The 19,185-nt window shown below is 53.9% G+C and overlaps 1 protein-coding gene across 1 annotated transcript in view; it reads left to right on the top strand.

The window, feature by feature from the left end:
* Positions 1-19,185, top strand: part of PKD1 (polycystin 1, transient receptor potential channel interacting) — a 72,450-nt gene that overhangs the window by 16,709 nt on the left and 36,556 nt on the right. The window contains exons 2-6 of the mRNA XM_054271046.1: positions 12,008-12,079; positions 12,546-12,617; positions 13,954-14,123; positions 16,046-16,714; positions 17,643-17,826. Of these exons, the coding sequence (XP_054127021.1) occupies positions 12,008-12,079; positions 12,546-12,617; positions 13,954-14,123; positions 16,046-16,714; positions 17,643-17,826 (1,167 nt within the window). The remainder of the gene's footprint in view (positions 1-12,007; positions 12,080-12,545; positions 12,618-13,953; positions 14,124-16,045; positions 16,715-17,642; positions 17,827-19,185) is intronic.

The raw sequence follows: 19,185 nt of genomic DNA, 5'->3' as shown, positions 1-19,185 counted from the left end.
GACCAGTTTAACCAGCAGACCCGTTTAACCAGCAAACCAGTTTAAATAGCAAGCCTGTAGGGCCACAGTGAGAAAGCAGCTCCTCTTGCTGCTGTGACAAATTGGTGCTTTTCAGAGGGGATGGAGAAACACCCCTGCTCCTTGTCTCTCCTGGGGTTTCCTTTAGCACAAGAAAAGGTTGGTCACCTGGAAGAGATGTGGTCCCCAAGGGGATGTCAGCAGTGGGAGCCTGGCTCTGGGGGAGGACAGGGGAGCTGGACAGAGGGATCTGATCAGAGCAGGATGGACAGGGGGATGTGGCCAGAGCAGAGCTGGACAGTGGGATGTGGATGGAGCAGAACTGGACAGTGGGATGTGGATGGAGCAGAACTGGACAGTGGGATGTGGATGGAGCAGAACTGGACAGAGGGATGTGGCCAGAGCAGAGCTCCAGGCAGGAGCTGGCCCAGCGTTACATAACGCACCAGAGACACGTTCAAGTGATTAATTTGAGGCTCTGGCAGCCGCTTCCCTGTAATAATATTTTAAACATGACTTTTCCAGTGGCCCTTGCCAGCGATCGTTACTTTGCGCTGTGGAGGCTGTAAAATTTCACTTCAAGGATGGGTTTCACTCCCGTTACAGAATGTGTCTGGAATGTGCAGATGTTTCCTTCGGGGAATAGGGAGCCAATGGGCTCTAACACATCAGCCCTGCGGGGAGGACTCAGCGTGCTGAGCAGCCCTATTCACAAAATCCCAAACAAACACTCACACACAGGGCCCATGGAGGTGCCCGGCCCTGGGCATGGAAACCCAGGCTCTGCTGGAGCCCAGGGAGGTTCTGGGCTGGGGTGGTCACAGAGGGGTCCCTCGGGGGTCCTACACAGTCCCACAGATTCCTGATTTCTGGAGGGGTTGTGCAAGCTTTGGCTGGCTGGGTGCAGATAAGGTGGCTTGGGATGACGTGGTCGCTTCCAACCCAGACCATTCTGGGTTCTGTTGGTTCTGAACTGCAAGAGGGCAGGGTTTGATGGGATACTGGGAATAAATCCTTGACTCAGAGGGTGGCGAGGCCCTGGCACAGTTTGCCCATCCCTGGCAGTGTCCAAGGCCACGTTGGACAGGGCTGGGAGCACCCTGGGATAGTGGAAGGCATTGGGATTGGAGCTGGATGGGCTTTAAGGTCCCTTCCAACCCAAACCATTCTGGGGTTCCATCATTAACCTCCCACAGGTATCCAGGGTTGTGCGTGTCAAGGACAAAGCAGCTGCTGTGGATGTGCCAGAATTAGAGAAAATGGGAAGATGGGGTTTAATTGCACAGAAAAATAGATTGCATGGAGAGTGGAGAAGGCTGAAAATTGCTTTTTATGGAACAGCTTCAAATTAAGGAGCTTCAAATTAAGGCTGTAACCATCCCTGAGGGATATGTGGTAGGGCTGGTCCTCTTTTAATAGGATGATACAGCGGAGCATTAATATTTTTTACTTCTCTAATTTTCTCTTTCCTTATCATCTCCACTGCAAAGAAGGGGAGAACAAAGCATTGGGGCATCAGGTCCTTAAAGGGGAGCCCTTAAAGGGTCAGTGATGGACACAGGGAAAGCTGCAGAGGGATGTGGGAGGGCCAGGACAAGGGGGAATGGATTTACACCAGCACAGGGAGGGTTAGGTGGGATTCTGGGGAGAAATTCTTCCTGTGAGGGTGCTGGAACACTTCCAGGGCACATACTGCCCAGAGAAGCTGTGGATGCTCAAAACTCTGCCTCTGGCATTGTGAGAGCCTGGATGAGCAGTGGAAGCTCTTAGAGAAAATAGATATATAAGATAGGAAAGAGAAATGTTGGTTGTGATGAGCAGTGTGGGCTCAGCTCAAGCCCATTGAACACTGATAAGCAGAAGAATCTTAAGGCAAAGTCTCTGTCCAGCAAGGTTGGGAAGAGTAAAGAGTTTTTCAAATGTATTGGGAATTAAGGGAGTTAGATGATAGTGGTCTGTTAATAGATGAACATGGTCAAGTTATCAATGAAGATACAGAAAAGGCAGCACTGCTCAGTAAATATTTCTGTTTTCTATTTGGGAAAAAGCCAGGTGATGTATTTGTATCATATGAGGATGATGAAACACTTTCCACTCCAACAGTAACCGGGGAGGATGTTAAACAGCTGCTATTAATGTTAGACCTTCTTAAACCAGCAAGTTCAGAGATTTTGCATCCAAGAATTTTAAAAGATCTGGCTGAAGAGTCCTCTGGGCTACTAATGCTCACTTTTAATGGATTTTAGGGCCTCGGGGAGATTCCCAGGGACTGGATCAAAACAAACGTGGTGCCAGTGTTAACAGAAGGTGAATGGGGTGGTACAAACACTCATTAGCCCAATGTCCTGATTTTCTGTCCCAGGGAGAAACAATGCTGTGCCTAGCATGGCATCAGCTAAAAATTAAAGGGCACGGTGTAATTAGTGGCAGTCAACGTGGAAAATCCACTTATGGAAAAAAGATCTCCCAAACCTCTGCCTTTTAAGTAACTTTGCAGATGGAGGAGCAGAAGATGCTGACGTTGATGTAATACACTTCTGATTTCTGCAAGAAGTCAGAATTTGAATTCTGAGTCAAGTTTTTGAGTTTTGACTCAATGTCACATGCATTTGTGACATTGGAATGAAAAAAGGCAGCACTACAGATGTTAAAGGGATTAAACACTGGCTCCAGGATGTTTCATAGAAGGACAGACTTGACCCAAAGGATTGTTTGGGTTGGAAAACACCTCCAGGCCATCCAGTTCCAGCCCCCTGCCATGGGAAGGGACACTTCCCACGAGATCAGTTTGCTGCAACCCAAACCTTTGAGTGATTCTCAGTGTTTATGTGGGATGGGAGCGTCCTCTGGAAGGCTGGGGGTGCCTGTTGGGGCTTGGGCAGGAACAGGAGTGTGGAACCTGTGTGGAACCCAATGATTTTCAATATTTGAGCTGTTGGCATGAGGCATGGGTGGAAAGCACCCCTGGGCTGTGCTTTGGCTGTGGTTGGGGTCTGAGCCTGCTGCACTTTTTGCTTTTTGTGCTCCCAGCCCTGCTGCTCTTCTGTCCCAGGCAGTGGCTGTGAACCCAGGGCTGTGCTCAGCCTCACACAGCAGCACCAAAGTTTACTTTGGGCTATTTTTAAACATATCAAGCACTAATCTGACGGCCCCAGATCCGTGAGTTTTCCCTCTGGGAGGAAGAAAATAAATCAGGAGGCTCATCAGCTCTCCAGCACAGGCTGTGCTGCAAAACCCTGCTCAGAGTTGGTTTCCTTTGCTCACAATGCTCTGCCAGGACCTCAGTGGGTTTTCCTTTCTTCTTGTCCTTTTCCCCATCAGTGTTTAGGGAACATCCCATGCTGGAGCTGGAGGGTGTTGGTGAGAGCCTGAAAAGTGGAGCCTCTTAAATGAAATGTTGTTGGTAAAACAACATTTGCTGCTGTTTCCCTGTGTTTCATGAGACATTCCTGTGTTTCTGGATGTGTGTCTGCTGTACCTGCCATGAGAGGCTTTGCTGCTGTTTCTCCCAAATCCTCAATCCTTTGTGCATTCCAGGGCTTGGAGCACACTGAGCTAATGGAAGGTGTCCCTGCCTGTGGCAGGAGGTGGCACTGGGTGATCCTGAAGGTCCCTTTCCACCTAAACCGTTCCAGAATCCCTGATCCCTGTGGTTGCTGTGTTTTGCTGCCTGTGCTTTGTTTTCCCTTTGTTTGTGCTGCTGGTGCCTGACAACCACTGGCTGCTCTGTGTGAGGAATGGCAGAGTTATTTCCCAGCTCTTTGAAGAAATGCCTTTTGATCTGAGGCTGCCTTATCAGTCTCACATTGCCTCAGCTGGGTTGTGCTCTGAGCCCAGCTCAGAAGTGGCAGGAAGGGTTTTACTGTTCTCCCTGGGTTTTGGAGGGTCAAGCCTGGTTTGTGAGTCTCATTCTGTATCAGTGATGCCCAAATTGCTCCCCTGTTCCTTTTGGGGTGCAAAACACAGATAGCCCAGGGGGTTTCCAAGGAAACATTCAGACTTTAGCAGTATTTGCAGATCTTTGGGAAGATTCCTGGAGTTCTCCGTGTCCCCTGGCTCCAGCTCAGTGTCACATCCCTGTGACCAGTCCAGCATTATCCCGAGCCCCCTGCATCCTGTGAGCCCTGCCTGTGGCTCCTTTCCTGTGCACTGCAGAATTTACAGTGCTAGGGCTGGGTAGAATTGGGATTTACTGTTTCTCACATCCCTAGAGGACAGCTGTCCAAGGAAAAGTAATTATTCCAATAGAAAAGCCTCACTTACAAAAGAAATACAAATTGAGTCATAAAAAACCAGGATGCAAAGATTATCTACGCCATTCCCTGTCCCAGTGGTGAGTTAATATCAGCAATACCTAAACATTTATTGAAAACTCTTCATTTTGTGTAAGGAAGATGAAGCACTGAGTGGCTCAGCTGTGTAATCCCTAAATTACAGCTTCCAGAGGGCTCCCTTTTTATGGTGAAATCAGATGTTCCTGGGCTCCCAAAGGCTGACTGGGACACGTGCTGGGTTCTCAGGAGGGCAGAGCTGGGCACTGGGGTTGCTGTGAGCTGGCACACAGGGCACAGATGAATTTTGGGGGGAGAAATGGGATCGGCATGGAAAGCAGTTGGCTTTGGGCTGCAGGAGGATCTGCTCGAGCTGTGCCGCGTGTGCTGGGGAGATAGTTGGATTTATCACATCTCTGGTTGCTCCGCAGACTTTCCATGAGGCGGATGAGTGTTTGCAGGGCTGACATTTCCCTGGCTGGAGCTGCAGACAGCTCGTTTGCGTGCGGCGCTAATTGCGGACAGCAGCTTGATTGCAGTGTTTGGGTTCTGGAGCTCTCTGCTCTTCCCCTCCTGGCCCTGCTGGCACAGGGCTGGCTGTGCTGAGCTCTCTCCTTGCTTTGTGCCACCTGAGGTCAGCCCTGGGCAGAGGGGGCAGGAGCAGAGCTGGTGCCAGCCCAGGCAGTGCCAGCTCCTGGTGGCTCAGAGGGTGGCAGGGACCTCTGAGGTTGGTGCCATCCCTCTGTCCCCCTCCCTGTCCCCTTCCTGGCCTCCCCAAGCTCCCCTGGTGATGCCCCAGTGCCCCCTTTGCCTTTGGCTCCATGTTTGGGTGTTGAGGATGCAGGGATGGCTCAGCTCAGGGTGGGGATGACTTGGAAGGAGCTGAGCTGCAGGTCCTGGCTTTGGGAGCCCCCTGGGCAGGGAGAGGGATGGAGCACAGGGTGCCATGGCTGCAGGACAGCCCTGCCAGAGCCTGACGTCCTGCCTGAGGTCACACATCCCTGTGTTCCAGGCTCCATCCAGGCTCCACAGCCTTATTTGGGAAGGTCTGCGGGGAGCTGCTGCCTGCAGGGCTCTGAGGAGCTGCTCCTGGAGCACAGCTGCTCTGCAGACAGCTCCCACCTGCAGGGAGCCCTTCTGCTGACCCTGCTGGGGCTGCCTGGCCGTGCTGGGAATGCTCCATCCGTGGCTGGGACGCCCTGGCCATGACAGGGGTGCCCTGGCTATTGTGAGGGTGTCCAGGGTGTGATTGGGATGCCCTGGCCAAGGTTGGGATGCCCTGGGTATTGTGAGGGTCTTCTGGCTGTGCTTGGCATGCCCTGGGTGTGCTTGGGATGCCCTGGGTGTGCTTGGGATGCCCTGGGTGTGATTGGGATGCCCTGGCTGTGGCTGGGACACCCTGGCAGTGGCAGGGGTGCCATAGCTGTGGTTGCAATGCTCTGGTCATGGCTGGGACACCCTGGCTGTGCTGGGGGATGCCCTGGCTGTGTCAGGCTCTCACTGCCCCTTTGCTGAGCTGTGAAAAGCCTGTGGCCCCAACCTTGGTTTATTCCTGCAGATCCAAGGGTTTGTTTTTGTTGTGCTGGTGCTCAGGGAGAGGCTGGAGCAGGGTGAGGCAGGGCTGTGAGCTGAGGGAGCAGCGTTGCTTCATCCCCTGCTCACGGTGATGGAGTGACCTGCTCGGGGAGCCCTCAGTGATGGAGTGACCTGCTCGTGGTCCTGCAGGAGCTGGGAGAGACCCCTGGCCCTGTGAGGGGGCTTTGGGAGGGCTCTGCTCTCTTCGGGAGAGCACAGGGTGTACAGAACGTGGCAGGGATGCTCATCTCGCCTTGCATTTCCTATCAGCAATCAGGATTTTGCTGTAGGAATTAAAACATTCCATTTTTAGATGAATTCTTGCGGAAAAGTTTTTTTGGGCGAATTCCTCAGAGAGAGGCGAGGACTTGGGCCAGCATTTGAAACTCGTAAATTCAGAATGCACAAATAAATTGTCCTGGTGATGTGACAGCCTCGGGGAGAGGAGGGAAAGGCCCCTCTTGGTGCTGTGGGACCGTGCTCACAGGGGTTCTTGGATGAGGGAGGAGACAAGGATCTGACCCCATGGTTCAGAAGGCTGATTGATTATTTTATGATATATATATTACATTAAAACTAGACTAGAAGGATAGAAGAAAAGGTTTCATCAGAAGGCTGGCTAAGAATAGAATCAGAAAGAATGATAACAAAGGCTTGTGTCTCGGACAGAGTCTGAGCCAGCTGGCTATGATTGGCCATTAATTAGAAACAACCACATGAGACCAATCACAGATGCACCTGTTGCATTGCACAGCAGCAGATAATCATTGTTTGCATTTTGTTCCTGAGGCCTCCCAGCTTCTCAGGAGAAAAAACCCCAAGGAAAGGATTTTTCATAAAAGATGTCTGTGACAGTGCTGGGCTGCAGCTCTTGGGGTGATGTGTGGTGCAGCTGGAATCCTTTTGCCTTGGAAAATCCCTGCTTCAGCATGAAACCATAACTGGGGGTGAATATCTCCGTGTGCCATTTCCCTCCTGCCTGTGTTGGAAGGCAGAGAGCTCCTGGTGCAGGAGAGCTGTGAGGGTGTCCCTGCCCCTCCTGCAGGAGCACAGCATTGCTCCCTGTGCCCAGCGCACAGGAAAATCCCTGGCTTTCCAGATTTCCAGAGCCATTTGTGGAAATAATCTCTCTCATCACCTCTGCACACCAGTGCTGCTGCTTCTGCAGTGCTTCCTTGGAGAGGTGCATGCCAAAAGACGAAGGGAAAAAAGGAATCTGATCAGCAAAAACCTGTAATTTTTCCTGGCTCGGGCAGGCAAAAGCACACAGAGTTTTTCCTGCTCTTTTCTGGAAAGTCTGTTCTGTGTGTCAGCTCTGTGCTGCCTTTTGTTCCTGCAGACAGGCAAGGGTTTGCCATGGCAACCTGGAGGCAGCCCTGGGGCTCTGCAGGGCATCTCTGGGCAGATCTGGCGGGCCGTGGAAGGCTCTGGAAGCTCTGGGCTTGGCTGTGCCTCGCCAGCCATCCCACGTGTCCCTGTGTCCCTCGTTGTCGCTGCTCACAGGGTGTGGAGCGGTGCAGCCTGGCTTGTCACAGGGTCCTGCAGTGCTTTGGGTTCAAAGGGACCTCAGAGCCCACCCGGTGCCACCCCTGCCACGGCAGGGACACCTCCCGCTGTGCCAGGGTGCCCCAGCCTGGCCTGGGCGCTGCCAGGGATGCAGGGGCAGCCACAGCTGCGTGATGGGGTAGGAAATGGGAGCAGTGCTGGGAGCTGTGTTCCCTGTGCCCTCTGGGGCTTTGCTGCCCTCAGGAGCCTCAGCCCTGCTGGTGGTGTTTTGTGGAGATACAGCCAAAAACTGCACACTTTGTGAAAGTTGTAAAGCCAGTATGTTTATTATTGCAGTGCCGGACGCATGCGGAGATTACTCCCCTAAAATGACACGTGTACCTCTGGGGGCTTCAGGTCCCTTTTTATCCCCCTCTCAGATACACACGCATACAATTTCACAATAGGTTCATGCATATTCATTTTTATGAATTTCAGGTGAGATTTGCCGCTAGTTCTTCTTTATCAGAAAGAATTCCTGGGTCAGGTTGAGCTGCACTCACAGCAGTCTCTGTCTCTCTCTATCACCCTCTGTCTCCCCCCCTTATCTCTGTCCTTCACTGAATCCCTGAGCCTAGGCCTTTGCAGTCAGGCTACATAGCTGTGTTTCAAGCTACAGACTTAACTCAAAGATGTACATTTCGCCTAAATCAAAATGGGTTTCTGCCCTGGAAAATTTTCCACTTTGCCTCAGTGGCTCTCAGACCTGGAGCCTTGGCCCTGCTGAGCTCTCAGCCCTGGGGCTGCTCTCCCTGCTCTGCCCCAGCCACAGGCTCCTCTCACTCAGACATTCTCCGTCTCTGGATGCTTTTCCCATTACTGTTCTGGCAGGGCTCCCTGCACCAGAGGGGCTGGGGAAGCTCTGCCCTGCCTCTGCCTCCCTCCCTTTTGGTGAGATGGAGGCAGAGCCCACAAATGACATAACGAGAGCATGACATCAGCCTTGGCAGCGGGGCCGCCCGTGCTCTGCTGAGCGTTCTGTGTTCCGTGGAAGGAAGGAGCAAACAGCAGTGCCCAAACCCAGCCTGGCCATGGCAGTGGGCAGGATTCACCCCTGGGCTGGCCCTGAGGGGGCTGCTGGGCATCAGAGAGGGATGGAGGGGTGCCACTGAGCCCTCCTGCTGCCCTCAGTCCTCTCATTCCCTCCCTCCTCCATTGACACTGCTGCAGCTGAGAAAGGAGCCAGTTCTTGGTGCTTTTCCCCCAGAATTCCCCCATTCCATGGGCAGCAGGTCGGGCTGGTGCTGTGTGTGCTGGATCCACCCTCACCCTCCCTGTGGGTATGACAGCTCAGGGATGCTCCCAGCATCACACAGCGAGTCCTGGCAGGGCTGGGATGGAGCTGAAGGCTCCCAAGGCTCAGGCTGATGCCCTCATTACTGAATATTCCCTTATTTCCCAAAGCTTCACCTTCCTCACTAAAGCACCTCCCTTTTCCAGAGCGCTTGAATCTCTCCCTTAGCTGGGCTGGGAGTGGAGCGTGGCAGTGTGGGGAGCTCTCAGTGACACAGTTTGTGTCCTGTGCTGTGGCTTGGTGAGTTCTGGTGCCCCATGTCCCACAGAGTGACATTGCATGGCTCCATTTGAGCAGCTGTGACTCGTGGCTGCCCTTTCCAGGAGGCACAGCGTGTTCCCCAAGCCCCCCAAGCCAGAGCAAAGGACATTTTTCCCTTCTCCTCGTGAGGAGGGCGTCGGGCTGTGTGTGCGGGGAATGTCAATGGAGAGCCTTGTTTGCTGCTGGCTCCAGCTCTGCCTCGAACCTGCTCTGAATTTCCTCTGGCCTGGCAGTGGGCTGGGAAAACGCAGTCGTGGCAGTTTGGGAGCTGTGTCCCACAGCCTTGCCCTGCCTTTCATTGCTCAGGGCTTCCTGGTTTGTGTTTTTCTCTGCAGCCCAGGCACCTCTCCCATGCCAGGGAGGCAGAATGATGGATGGTTTTCCATGCCTGGTGCAGAGGGAGCAGGGGGAGAGGGCAGCTCCTGGCTGGAGGTTTCCACATCCTCCCAGCTGTGCTGTCCTGCCACAGCAGCTCTGCTTCCCTCTGCACCCAGCAGGTCAGGGAGATGAAAACGGAGGGGTTTTATAGCAGTTCCTCATGGCATCATGAGGGCAAGGAAACAGCAAGGAGGTGCCCTGGTTTGTGGGTACCAGGGGGTGCCAGCCTGGCCTGGAGGGAGCTCAGCAGGGTCTGGAGACAAGGGCTGGGGATCCCTGGGCAGCACCTGAGCTGGAGTGACAGAGTTTGGGTTAATTGCAGCCTCCAGGGGTTCAGCCAATGGAGCTGAGCCCAGCTCTCCCCTGGGAGATCTCTGCGCATTGGGCTCTGGCTCAGGGTGGTCTTAAAGAAAATGTTGGTAAAACATACTGGAGATGAAAATCAGGGAAGGCAGGGCTAAAATAGGCACAATACTGTTTTTCCTCAGCAACCACCCAGGAACCTGGAAAACTTGGAGGTGTTGGAGGGGGCTGTTAGCCCTGAAGGTTGAGCAGACTGGGGCTGTCAGCTGTGAAGGGGAAAGGTTTGAGGGGTGTTACTGCCCTGGGAAGGGGCAGTGCAGGTCTGGGGTGATGAGCTCAGCTTATCGTGGATCATCACTGATCAGCTCATCACTGATCATCACCGATCATCACTGATCAGCTCATCACACCTGATACCAGCAGGGAGTGGAGGATGTGCAGGATGCCACCTGACGTCTCCTTTGTCAGCAGGTAAAGGGCAGCAAGGCGCAGGAGCCCTCTCCAGCTGTGAGCCACAGCAGTGCTGGCTCCCCAAACAGGATCCCAGTGTCTGACGCCTTCCCCAGCTCCCCTTGCCCCACACTCCCCTGCAGCCAAGGAGCACCTTGGAAGAGGCTCTGGGACATGGCAGAGCCCTGTTTTTGCAGCAGCTGAATGGCTTGTTTTGGAGGTTTTGCTTGTCTGGGCGAGGAGCAGGAAGGCATCTGAGCTGGAACTCCCATTTCCTTTCCTTGGACTTGAGGTGCTGCCTAAAAACCAAATGGGCGATTTCCAGGTATTGCAGAGCAGAAGGGGAATATTTGTGCTGCTCTCCCTGTAGGGTGGCTCTTGGGGGTCTGGTCCTTCCCCACACGGGTGCAGCAGGGCCAGAGGGGTTCAGGGTACAGAAATGCTCCAGGGAGATGGAGCTGGGGTATCCCCAAGGAGGGTCTGTCCTGGCTGGAGCACCTGGGTCCACTCCCAGCTGTCTCTGTGTCATCTTCAGTGGGAGCTGGAAGCAGGTTTGGGGTGGCTTTGCTGTCCCTGTGCAGAGTGGGGCTCAGCCAGGGGTGCTCTGTGCTCCAGCACTGCTGTCCCTGCTGCTCTGATCGCTGGCATAATCCAATATTTTTATTAATGTCCTTTTTCCAGTGTATTTACTGAGCTGGTATTTTGCACATTTCTTGGGCTTCTGTATTGGAGTTGCTGGTGAACTCTTCTGAATCCAGTCTCAGCTTGGCAAATAAGTCCCAGACAGCAAGACCAGGGAAAATAAACCTTTTAAAGAGCCATCCATCCCTGTCACTTATCCCCAGTTTCCTGGAATCGCACGTCGTTTTCCTGCCAGTTTGGCAGAATTCTTTTCATTTGGATAAATGAAGTTTAAATGTCAGATCAAACCAAGAAATAATTGATTAAGGGGTGGGAATAACAGCTGAGACAGCCAGGAGAAGCGAGGGGAGGTGTTTGTAGGAAAAAGGTGAGGAAGGAGATGGCAAAGTGTGTCCAGCCCTGTGCTCTCCTGGGAGCTCAGCCAGGAATCCATGAAGGGTCAGAACCATTCATGGGCTTGGAGGAAGGGTTTTGGTGCTGCTGAAAGGAAGTTTAGGCCAAAGGAGATTTTTCTGAAAATGAATGGTGAGGTTTATTGGGAACAAGTGGAGATGATGAGCAAAACTTTAGTTTCTGTGAGTGACTTTTAAATGTGGGAGGAAGATGATGGGTGAGGAGACAGCTGGGCTGGACAGGGACATTGGTTTGGGTGAGCTGAAGGCTCTTGGTGTTACTGGGAGATTTTTTGAGCAGTGTTCTTTTAGAATGACAGTCTGTCCTGATTTCAAATGGAAAATATTCTTTATTGCTGATTTTTCTTCCATTTTAAGCTTTTCCAAAGAGAGACAAAAAGTTGTTTAAAACACGGAGTTGACGCATCAATTGTGTAATTACTGATCAGGGCTTTGGCACGAGAAACACGCTTGGAAGTTCATAATAAATTTGTCTCTGAGTTAATTACTGCTTGAGTCTAAAGTACTTCTTAATGACTTCTTTGAGCACAGATTAGACTTGAATGTCTTTTGAGAGGATGCATCACATTTGGTACCACGTGTGGCATGGTGTAACTGCTCTAGGTGTGCTGCAGACTGGGGGCACATCCCGAGGCTCCTGATCTCTCTTTACAGGTTATGCGAGCAGCAAATGCTTTATGGTTTTGGGAAAGGTGTTTTCTTTGGCTGGGAAAAATGCTCTGCCTTGAACACATCCCGTTTCCAGTCAGGATTCTGGCTGGGGTTTGGAGAGAGGCTCTTCTGAGGTCTGCTCGTGGAGGTGTGACAAAACGGGCTTGAACGAAGGCTGAAAATGGATTTTTTTTTTCTTTCCCTAGGAATCTTTCCAATAGCAGGATCAGTGGTTTAGATGTTGAGCTGTTCAGAAGCCTGACTTCTCTGGCAAAGCTGTAAGTACTTGCTGTTCCCCCCAGTCCCCCCAGTGCCCCCCAGCATGGGCTCGTGTTGCACTGGTTTGCTTTGTTCTTGCTCCTCCTCATCTCCCCATCCCCACGTGCTCCTGTCCATGGGCTCCTTCCCTGGGGCCTTGAGCTGCTCACTCCAGGGGTTTGGGAATTATTGGCATTTGGAGCTGGGCAGGGTTTGACCCTCTGTGCTGCTGGATGGAGAGGAGCTCAAGGCGGGTGAAGGAGAATTATCACAAGATGTCTGTTGGTACTGGAAGGGACCTTAAAGCCCTTAAAGTACATTTTCCACTGTCCCAGATTGCTCCAAGCCCCATCCAGGCTGGCCTTGGGCCGTGCCAGGGATCCAGGGGCAGCCACACCTGTGCCAGGGCCTGCCCACCCTCACAGGGAAAAGCTGCACTGATGAGGAAATTGCTTGTAACATGATGAACTTTTCTCTCTTTTACAGAGATATAAGCCACAACCAGATTTCTACATTAGAAGATGGAATATTTGATAATTTATTTAATTTAAGTGAAATGTAAGTTCATCTCCTTTGTTTCCCAGTTCTTTATTTGGACCTTTCCTTGAAACATCCCTTCCTTTCCTGCTGTGGAGGATGGCTGTGCTGGCTTGGAGAGATATTGGGCAGATGCCCACCCAAGCAGCTGCTTTTGGGGTGTCTCCAGTTCTTTTCCCAAGCTGTTGGATCCTGTTGTCCTTCAGTCCTGACCTCTTTCTGCTCTCTGCCTCTGTCTCCTGGTATCTCCAACCTCTGCTGCCGCCTTCTTCTCTTCCTGGCTCCTCTCCCACGCCAGCTGTGCTGAGGTTCTTGTCTCTGCCCATGGGCACACTGTCCTGTTGGCATGGTCACACCTTGGGCCTGGGGCACCCAGTGGTTCCTGCAGCATGGTAGGTCCTGACTCACTGTCCAAGTCACTTAGGAGGTTGTCCTTAAGTGATTTGAGTTTTGTTGTTTAATTGAGGTCTTTTGATGCTAAGTGAAGGGAGGTGAGGGGAAGGCACACATTTCCAGGAGAGGTCCCTGAAGTCACAGCACAAGTGGCAGTTCTGCCTCTGGATGAGCCAGGACTAGGATTAACCCCAGGATTAGGATTAACCCTGTGCAATCCCTCCTGGCAAGAGAGAGAAAAGCTCAGCCCCACGCTGTCCCTGAGGACACAAGGAGCGTCCTCAGCTTTGCACTTTGGCTCCCAGTGGCTCTGGAAGGACACAAACCCCAGGGCTGTGTCCCAGGGAGCTGTCCCTGCTCAGCCTGGTGGCACAGTGCTGCTTTCAGCCCCAGGGTCAGGCCTGAGCCCCGTGAGCACCCAGCCCTGCTGGCATCAGCTGCACACACAGCTCCAGCTCTGTCCTGCTCACAGCTGAGAGCCAGAGGCTCCAACTTGGATCAAGCTTAGCTGCAATTAAAGTTTCCCTCTTTTCATTGAACTGCCACATGGAGAGATTATCATTGACTTTGCATTTCTTTTTTTGACAGATGAATTTTATTCTCTTAGCTGTTTTTTAATGGGGCTGTAAATAGTCTCCCCGAGCAGGAGAGGCTGCCCTCATACCCTGGGGCTCTTGCATGGCAGATTTTTTTAGATATATGATTGTGTCTGTCATTTGCTTCTAATTGCAACAATTATTTGTAGAGTTAAAAAAGTACTTGGAGTACTTGCCTAATTCTAGCCTCTAGAAAAATCACGTTAATTATTGCTTGATTCCGTATTCATTAACTCCTCTCCCAGTTATTCCAAAGCCTTTCAGTGGAGTGGCACAGATGGGAGCAGGGAGGGCTCGGCACACTGCTGTAATTAAAGCTTAGCACATGTCACATTAATCTCTAACTTGTTCTGATCTCCCTCTGACAGAAACTTAAGTTGGAATCCATTTGTTTGTGACTGCAAGCTGTCCTGGCTGCCCCGCTGGGTGGAAGACAGGAGAGTGAGAGTCCTTGAGGCATCAGACACGAGATGTGCCCACCCCCCCGAGGTGGCCAACCTGTCCCTGTTCGATGTGCTGGTCCTCAATGCCTCCTGTGGTAAGGAGGGGCTGGGATGGGGCTGGCTCAGTGGGACTGGGGGGCCTCAGGGGCACCTGGGGCCTCCTCACACCTTCAGTGGCCAGTTCTGATCTAATGAATGAGGTGTTGGTCACACAGACTGTGCCCCAAGGACCAGGGCAGCCACAGCAAGGCTGAGATTGGCCCTGAGCACAGAGCAGACACCACAGGAGTGGCTCTGTGACCTGCAGCCCCAGGCTTTGAACAGGGTGACTCCCAGCACTGGAACCTCATGGGAGGTGATGGCACTGGGGACATGCTGAGCTGGCAGGGCTCCCCTTTGGGAGGGAATGAACGCTGCCCTGACCTACAGCCACTGCTCCAGGGGCATTTTACTGACTGCTTGGCCAGGAGAAATGGCATTCACTGGAAAAGGGAGAGCCTTAAGGAAATTAATCCTGCCTGGATGCTCGGTTATTCCAGAATAAGAGAGAGGGAGGGAGAGCAAGGGCTCCCTGTGGCAGGCAGCAGGCATCTCCTTTAATTTGGAGCTGTGTGACAGGAGGATGCAGGGATGAGGAGCCAGGGCTGTGTGACAGGAGGATGCAGGGATGAGGAGCCAGGGCTGTGTGACAGGAGGATGGAGGGATGAGGAGCCAGGGCTGTGTGACAGGAGGATGGAGGGATGAGGCTGAAGGACCCAGCTGAGGCTGGTGGGTGCCAGCTGAGCTGCCTGGTGAGGCACAGTGTTCCCCAGGACCAAAATCCAGGTGGCGGTTGTTCCTCTTCCCCCAGCAAAGCTTGCAGCATCTTGCAGGAATTATCAAAGGGAAAAACACTTGGCGCTGTTGCTGCTCTTGATAATTAGTTGTTCCCTCTTGCACTTCTTCAAGCCAATAATGTGAGGCTGCCTTCTGGGTAATTCAGTGTAATGGGAGTAGGCTGGGACAGCCTGCCAGCCCTGCCAGCTCTCAGTGACCGGCAGGGGATGAGGAATGGCCAGGCTGGTGGTGGAGCCAGAGCAGCTCCCGTGCCGTGCTCCTCTCCGGGGACTGCTCTGAGGAGAAGTGGCTCAGCATTTGCAGGAAGGCCGTGGAGGAAGCTGGACAGCTGGATGGGTTTGATCTGGGAGGATCACACGGGGCTGGAGCTGTTGGGATGTTTGGGGGAGATGTTGTAGCAACAGCAGCGCAAACGTGGCCGGGCCACGTGGGCAGAGGGCGAGGGGGAGAGGGAGGCCCTGCCTGGGTGTTTGTGGCAGGGAAATGTCCCAGCCCTGCAGGCCAGGGACTGAGCTGTTCCTCTGGGCCTGGCTCTGTGTCCATGTGTGTCCCTGCTCCCTGTCCCAGCTCGTGTTGTTCCTGTGGGCATCCCTGGGCCTGGCATTGCCTCCTCTGCAGCTCCACGTTTTCCTGAAAGGAGGGAGATTCGTGGCTCTCCCCATGGAGGAAGGTGCCTGGTGGAGATCCGTCAGTGTCTCCCCACTGTGCCACTGCCCAAGGGTGTTTGGTTTTGGGTTTGCTGCTGGAGGTCCCAGGCAGCACATGGTGAAACGTTCTGCACTGACCAAGCCAGGGTAGCACCAAAGGACATCCTTTTGTCATGGTCTCACTTGGCAGCAGGTCCTGTGGGCTCCTCTGAGTGTCAGACTCAGTGGCTCCACGTCCCATGGGAGTGTCAGGCTCTCCAAAGCCCTGTTTTATTTACTGAGTGCTGCTGCTCCATAAATCTGTGTGACTGGCTTGTTATTTCTGTCATCACTAATTAGCATAAAGAGTTTGGAAACTGTTGCTGGGGGATTAAACACTTCCCAGGCAAGTCTCAAAAAGGAAACGCTCAGAGTAGGAGCTGAGCAGGAGAATTCCATTCCCAGGAGTGTGGGGTGGTTCTCTTGGAGGGTCTCACCAACCCATGGCATCCCAGAGTCTGTTTTGCAAGAGATCTTCTCTTCTGTCCTGCAGGAGCTCAGTACATCGCGTGCCTGACAGGAAACGACACCGAAGAAGCTGAGCTTGTCATCCTGTTCACGTCTGTGCACCCTGGGAACCTCACTGAGGAGACCTGCAGTGCCCTGTGTTACTCCCAGGACCAGGAGTACGGGGCTTTCAGCCCCCAGGGGCAGTGTTTGTGTGGAGCTGCCCACGGAACGAACTCTTCCTCCGGCTGTTTGCCGTTTTGCACTGAGCACGTGTCTGGGCTGGGCTGCGGCGGCCCCTCGCTCGTCCCCTCGCCCTTCCAGGCCCAGCTGCCTGTGTCTCTCACGGGCCTGCAGCCCCGCTACAGCCTGCAGCAGCCCGTGCTCCTCAATGTCAGTATTCCCATCGCTGCCAGCACTTTACTGTGGGACTTTGGGGACCGCAGCGAGGTTCTCAGCACCACTGCGCGCTCAGCCGCGCACAGCTACGCCTTACCCGGCCGCTACAACGTCACTGCCACGCTCCTGCTGGGCTCCAGGCTCCTGCAGGAGCAGGCGGAGGTGGAGGTGGTGGCTCCACCCCAGCAGCTGGAGCTGCTGTGTCCCTCCCTGGTGGTGGCCAACGAGAGCCTGGACATCCGGATCCGCAACAGGGGCGGCACGGGGCTGGCTGTGCTCTACGGGATCACTGCGGGGCCTGGAGAGCTGGCCAGGGGTGAGCAGGGCTCCTGGGGGGCTGGGGCAGGTGGCTCTCTTGGTTTGGACAGACAGGAGACTGCTGAGGAAGGCAGGAGCCTCCCCTGGAATGGAAAATGGAATCCCTCCCCACCCCTCTGAATTGCCATGAATTTTAAATTAAGAGGCTCTCAGGCAAAGATGTGGGAGCAGGAAATAACAGTTCTTTAATAGGGAAGAAAATAAAAGGATAAAATAAACAATGCAGTAAACTAGAACAACACTGCCAGAGTCAGAACCCAACCTGACACCCTGTGGGATGTTGGTGGCAGTCCCATTGGAATTGTGGCTGCAGCCCTCCTGCAGTGTCAGGGGTGGTTCTGTTGGAGCAGGAATCCTGTAGGGAAGGATGTGTTCTTCCTCTGAAGATCCAGTGGAAGAAGAGGCAGCTGCTGTTCCTCTGGGGAATCCCGTGGAGAAAGCCGTGCTGCTGTCTCAAAAACCTCTGGATTATATCTGGGTAGCAATGCTTGGCTCCTCCCTCTGGATTATATCTGGGCAGCAATGCTTGGCTCTTCCCTCTGGGCTCACATCTCCCAATGGGATGCTGTAGTTCTTATCAGTCATGCAGTGACATTCAATAGCTGTTATCAGCAATGTCCCCTCCCGAGGGAGGTGTGAATGTGGTCACTCAGAGAGATAAGGCAAACTGCCCACTTGACAAAGGTAATCTGCCATACACGTGGTGACAGAATCTTGCCTTGCAATCTGGAACAGTGGCACTGGCTCCTGGGGTCTCCTCTGCCTCTCCTCCCGGCGAGGGCTGGCTCCTCTGGGCGTGCTGGCTCCCTGGCTGAGCTGTGTTCTGTGCTTTAGCAGCGATGGTGGGATGTGCTGGCTCCAGGGCTGGCACATTCCGGGGCTGTGTGGCCCACAGAGAGGACATCACCCCTGTGTTCTTTGTGCAGCAGTTCACCCCATGTGCCCCCCTGAGGGGCTGGTTTTCCCGGGGAACAACCACTGCTACCAGCTGGTGGTGGAGAAGGCGGAGTGGCTGGAGGCGCAGCGGCACTGCCAGGAGCTGGGCAACGGGGACCTGGCCTTCGTCAGCAGCCCCGACATCCAGAGCTTCCTGGTTGCTCATGTCATCAGGTGAGCGAGCAGGGGAAGGGCTGGCATCACCTGGGCACAGGTTTTGGCTTCCTGAGGGGTCTGGGTATGAGGAGATGGAGGGGGTGAGGCTGCTGAACAGAGAGGGGGAACGAGCAGAGCTTGAGCCCTTCTGGGCTTGGATTCTTTCCTTTAAGGCTGTGGAGGGAAGAGGAGGAATGGGAAGAAGAGGATTGGGAAGAATCACAGCTGGGAATTGAGGGATTGGTGGGCTTTGTGTGCCCTGTGTTTGTGCCCGTGGGTGCCTCTGGAATGTGAAAAGGGATCCTGTGCCCTTAGACACGGCTGCAGCCCAGAGCCCAGACCCTTTCCCCTCCTGTGTCTCGCCCTGGCAAGCAGCAGTGCTCCTCTCCAGCAGCATCTGTTCCGCCTCAGCACTGGCCTTTATAAACAGAGAGTGCTGCAAGTGTCAGCCTGTGATTAAACCCGCCCCTCGGAGCGCCCTTTCTCCAGCCAGCCATTCCGGGGGAGGGAGCACAACCAGGAGAGCTCCCACAGCCCTTGTCAGCGCTCCCAGCCGCAGCTGTGCGAGATGGGCTCCTCACAAACACATCCCAGAAAGCACATGGAGGGGAGCAGCTGCGTGTGACGTGGGCTGTGAGCGCTCTGGCTCCAGGGCTGGCAGCTCCTTCTTCCCAAACTGTGCCCCTGCCCTGTTCCCTCACGCGGGGCTGCAAACTCAGAGTGCAAACGTGTGTTCCCTGCTCTGGGCAGGGAGGCTGTCCCTCAGTGGGTGAGGAGCTGGCCATGGGATGTGGAACTGGCCATGGCTGCTGGGATGTGGCAGGGAGATGGCCATGGCTGCTGGGATGTGGCAATGACCTGACCATGGCTGCTGGGATGTCACATTGAGCTGGCCATGGCTGCTGGGATGTGACAAGGAGCTCGGATGTCACATTGAGCTGGCCATGGCTGCTGGGATGTCACACTGACCTGGCCATGGCTCCTGGGATGTGCAGGAATCGCGTGTGGAGCTGCTGGAACCACCAGGCTGTTCCCCAGCTGCTGCCCCACAGCCTCAGCTCCCCAGCCCCCTCCAGCCCATCTGTTTATTTTATTAATCCATGCAGATAAACACGGGGGAGGCAGCTCCAGGATGTGATTTCCCTGCTGATAAAAGGCGAATGGGCCGAGCTGCAGGCTTTTGGAACGTGCAGCTTCTTCCGCAGTTTCTGATGGGAAGATGGCAGAAGCAGGAGGCTGTTTCTCATTAGGGCACTGGGCAGGTCTCCTCTGCCTTGCTGCTGGTGTGGGATGCTCCCCAGGAGCAGCCTGCAGAAGCAGGAGATGGGACCATCCGGGGCACCCCACTCTCTGGGCAGCACTGAGAGCCCTCCCAAG

The sequence above is a fragment of the Melozone crissalis genome, unplaced genomic scaffold (assembly GCF_028551555.1).
Source record: "Melozone crissalis strain CALT ecotype California unplaced genomic scaffold, PUWL_Pcris_2 ptg000012l_1, whole genome shotgun sequence".
In the NCBI taxonomy this organism is placed as follows: domain Eukaryota; kingdom Metazoa; phylum Chordata; class Aves; order Passeriformes; family Passerellidae; genus Melozone; species Melozone crissalis.
Note: the sequence above shows the minus strand (reverse complement) of the source record. Positions and strands in the feature narration are given on the sequence as shown.